This window comes from Arachis ipaensis, chromosome B04, assembly GCF_000816755.2.
Source record: "Arachis ipaensis cultivar K30076 chromosome B04, Araip1.1, whole genome shotgun sequence".
Classification (NCBI taxonomy): Eukaryota; Viridiplantae; Streptophyta; class Magnoliopsida; order Fabales; family Fabaceae; genus Arachis; species Arachis ipaensis.
This window is the reverse complement of record NC_029788.2, coordinates 133,320,205-133,324,969: the sequence shown is the minus strand read 5'-3', so window position 1 is coordinate 133,324,969 and position 4,765 is coordinate 133,320,205. Positions and strand designations below refer to the sequence as shown.

General features: G+C 38.8%; 1 protein-coding gene across 1 annotated transcript; it reads right to left on the bottom strand.

Moving 5' to 3' along the window:
• Nucleotides 1,886-4,480, bottom strand: LOC107635755 (protein NRT1/ PTR FAMILY 6.1). Its single transcript, XM_016339319.2, has 2 exons — nucleotides 3,946-4,480; nucleotides 1,886-3,710 (listed from the first exon to the last, which is right to left on the bottom strand). The coding sequence occupies exons 1-2, from the start codon at nucleotides 4,169-4,171 to the stop codon at nucleotides 2,053-2,055; spliced, it is 1,884 nt and encodes a 627-aa protein (XP_016194805.1). The 5' UTR covers nucleotides 4,172-4,480; the 3' UTR covers nucleotides 1,886-2,052.

Below are 4,765 nucleotides of genomic sequence, written 5' to 3'. Positions count from 1 at the left end.
TATTTTTTTATCTACAGATATATTAGTCTTTTTAGCCAAAGACTTTTGTTAACTTATAACTTTTTTTGTAAAAAAAAAATTTAATTTTATAAATTTTTTGTGCTATACATAATCTATACTGTCAGAACAAAATAGACCATAATTTTAAAAAATTTTAAAAAATTTATATTCTTATAATGTTATTACGAATAAAAATACTAGTAAAATTCTCTTTCAATTATATTTTGGCTACCTTTTCGGTATACACCCAAATTGTTATTACGAATAAAAATACTAGTAAGTTTCTCTTTCAATTATATTTTGGCTACCTTTTCGGTATACACCCAAATTTCCAAACATTAAAAAAAAAAACAATTATTGAACACTAAAATAAAAGTGAAATCGAGAAAGAAAGAAAAATAAAACAATTAATATTGTATACGCCAATAATTTTGGGTATAAATATAACATTTCTCGTTATTTTCTCTTAACGAAAATCAGACAACAAACTAAATGATGTAAAAATTGGATGGTCGAGTAGTAAGAAAATTTAAGCCACGAGCAATATCGACCGTTGAAATAAAATTAATTATGTATCATATGGAACCCGCACAACTAATAAAATAAAAGTATACAAATGATGGACGAGGAAGAAAGGTTCTTCCCCAATGAGAGAGCTAGCATTTCCTCTCTCCTAAATTATACTTTAACAGATATAGACGCGAGTTGATTAATAATTAAGCGGCAATAAAAACAGTAATAGTATTATATAATTTTTGTCACGTCATTGCTGTATTTGTAGGGGACGGCATGATTAAGATGAATACACGAGAGCAAAATAGTTGTAACTTCACTCTTATAGAGAGTACTAGTCCAACGAATTTTGTGTAATCATTAATTGATTATTAATAATATTTTTAATAATATAAAATTATATTTAATAATAAAAAATTATTTATTTTTTTTTAATAGTTAAGTGTTGATCAGACTATTAAAAAAGCGTTCACCCCTAGACTTTTTCCTCTTATATTATGCCACTTAAAGTGACATTAAATATTAAGAAATCCTTTGCATTCCAAAAAAATGTGAGTAGCAAAAATATCCTTGTCTATAGAAAGGTTCTTCAAGCATATGTATTAAATTATCTGAACTTGTCTCTTTCATTCATAACCTACCACTTTCCGGATGCATGAGGTTTGGAGAAATTAAATGGCGCAAGAACCATAGGGGCGTGAGCAAGAAACACATGTCTCTGATTTTAAAGTCTTGTTACTCAACTTCGACTTTCTGAATTTTTTGCCGTGATCGTCAAGAATCAATCTCTAGCAGCTAAGTATGACTAAAAAGTACAGCTACGATGCAAAGTGGAATCGGTGGGAAGCAAGGTTTGAAACTTTCAAAGTAGCAAAAGATTTTGTTCTCATCAATAGTATCCATACTTTTGGAGAAGATAGGAAACTGAAGAAAAAATTATATATGTGTCATTTTTATGTATATTTTTTATTTTTAATATTAAAAATTAAGTATAGATATCCTTTGCTGAACAGGAATGTAAACAACGCAGGGCTTGAGTAAGCTAGCTCTTATTAGCTGTCATCCTATTGTTCAAAAACGTAATACCTTGTTAATTTCTTTGGGAAAAAGTCTAGGTGTCAGCAATTTTATTGAATTTTAGCCAGCATGTAACCAGCATAGCCAGCATGTAACCAGCAGAAAAATGTGAGCCATTTGATGAAATCTCACACCAATCTCACACCATTAAATCATCATTGATGGCTATTTAATGGCTACTAATCACAAAAATTGCTCTTTCTTTGGATATTGGACTTTAGGTTGTTAGGTTTTTTACTCTGATATCCATTATTATATAACAAATTTGAAAGTAAATATTAAATTCCATAACAAAGACAAGAAGCATTAGTCCATTAAAAGGCCAGGTCAGAGTGTATATATATATATGCACCAATGCACAAACCAGATTGATATATAATAACCGATAGCAAGTAAGAAGGAACGAACTTTTACAACATATATAGGATTATGGACTCATTCTGAAAACAAAAAATGAAAGTTTTACATTATAGTTGGCGTATTATGATCCTCATGAAGAGCATTATGGGGTGTAGTCCTGTATTGGTATGTATGTGCGAAATACAAGAATGAGCAGAAATTGAGAAGGCTGAATGCAGTTAGAAGCCAGTAAAAGTAATCAAACCTGGCAGTATTGATGTTCTGTGAGAGCCATGAGCGGGAGCCGTTATGAGTAGTAGTGGCGGATTTGACGATGGTGTTGATGATGGTGGCGGCAAAACAGCCTAAGCCACCAGCAAGAGCAGCATATGCAGAGCCAATGCTCTTCATGGCATCGGGTGCCTCCTCGTACAGAAATTCCAGAAGCCCCACGATGCAAAACACCTCTGCCACTCCAATGAGGCAGTACTGTATGAGAAGCCAGTAGGCGCTTAAATTCGGCATCGGCGTCAGGAAGCTGGATTCGAATCCATGCTGTACTGCATACTCTCTTCGATATTTCTCGAAGACTGCTGCCCAGGCAACGGACACGACGGAGACGGCAAGGCCGATACCCACTCTCTGGAGCTGAGAGGCGCCGTGGGGGTGGCCGGTGATGCGGCGGAAGAGGGGGACGAAGAGGGAGTAGTAGAGAGAGAGGATGAGGAAGATGCTGAGGCCAGGGAAGACGGGCATGCATGTAACGGGGAGCTTGAGATGGCCCAAGTGGGTGTTCATGGTGTATGCTTGCTGCACTGAGAGTGTGAGATACTCTGTTAGCACCACATTCAGCATTATTGTGGATGCTGCTATTGGGATGAGGCGAATGAGGATCTTGACCTCTTCCACTTGCGTGACGGTGCACAGCCTCCACGGGCTGCAGCCATCTTCCTTCAACTGCAGAGCCGCCTTGTCGAGAAAGCTGAAGTGGTCGGTGTGAGGGATCTTTCTGCTTCCCTTGATGGCAGAGTGAGAGCCGGGGAGCTCGTAGAGGCCAACGAAGCCCCCGCTTCCAAAAGGAGCGTTCCTCTTTCTGAAAGCAGCAACCAAGACCTGAGCCACCCTGGTGAGGGGGCTGCCACCAGGGAGCCTGTGCCTGTACAAGGGGGTGCCTATGAAGAAGAGAATGTTGGACAATCCCATTGCTATTGCCAGACATCCAAAGGCTGCTCCCCACCCATGCTTCATCTGGACATACACCACCACCGTGAAGGCCACAATTGCACCCACCGTCACCGACAGATAGAAAAAGTTGAAGAACCTATCCAGGTGTGCCTTGTAGTTCTTGCTCCTCTCGTCGAACTGGTCTGCTCCAAATGATGACACGCATGGCCTTATCCCTGCCGCTCCAAACCCCGTTATGTACAGCACCGTGTACAGGTAACTCATCTGCCATGGCTTCGCAGCCTCGCACTCCCCTAACAGCAGCGCCAGCTGCTCACATCCCTCTTGCTTCGGTGTAAATATCGTCATTGTTGCGCACAATGTTATTCCCGCCAAACCCGCCAGATAAATGCTAGTGAAGATGGCTATTGTCCAGTATCTCCCCAGATATGCATCTGCTAGAAAACCACCCAGTACCGATGATGCTTGAGATATCCCTAAGAAGTTGTTCACTGCATTCGATGAACTGCTGAAGGGTCTGTGCATCACGTAGAACATGAACGCCACCATGTTCACTGATAGCCCAAAATATGCCATTCTTTCTGCCATCTCATTCCCTGCACCCTCGCAAATTAATCATATTATTACGAGTACTCTAGGTAAACAATGATTATTTTGAACAACATGAATCAAAATACACTATACCCTAATTTAATGTTATTAATTAAATTTAAGATTAATTTATTCTTTTAACCCTATTAATTCACATTGTTTAAAAATATTATTGGTTACGTATACTTTTTCTATTATTATTATTAAATCCATACACATCAGAGCACTGAGAGCAATTACCAAAGATGAACAAGGCAGCAATCCAACCACCAGTCTTAGAAAGGTCAACAATGGATTTGCCATGGATATCTACCGGTGTAGATCCAGCTGGTGTTGTGTAGCCGCGACCAAATGCCATTCTTCTATCCTCAGACTCAATGAAGTGAATCCCCAGCTTCTTCCTGCTCGACATTGGTGTCCCCAACCTCCCTCCCTCCGCCGGTGACCTGATCTCCGACGAATCCATCACCAGAGATCAGACTGGGTGACCTGCGCAACACTAGATGGATAGATAGATTAGATATACCTTATAGCTTCATCCATCATCATATACATTTTCCATTTTGTTTTTCTTCTTAACACCAGTACAGTTGGGGAAGACGCCGTGTATTAAAGGTTGCTCAACTAACACGTGAAGATGCGTGGAAACTGGCCATGCTCAATAAATGATGAGCATAGTACAATCACTTACTGCAACATAAGTGGAAGCCATTAAATGTCTTCAATTTATGGCCACCTGCTCTGGAGGCTTATATTATATAATTAATTATTGCATATATGGCCCTCTCCTTGGGACCTTGACTCCTTGTGTATGGGTGTTATCTCCAACTCTTATTATTCCACACTTCGGGTTCCATCAGCATGAAAATATGGATACACAAATTATTCCCTTCTTCTCAATTGGGAGGTTGGACATTTGACTTGACGGAATATAGATTTTATGTCTATTAATTATTCGGCTTCAATGGTCATCACAACTGCATACCACAGCTACTGAGCAACTAATTAGTATTTCAACTATATCGGGTATATATAAAAATTCAATTATTTGTATATAATA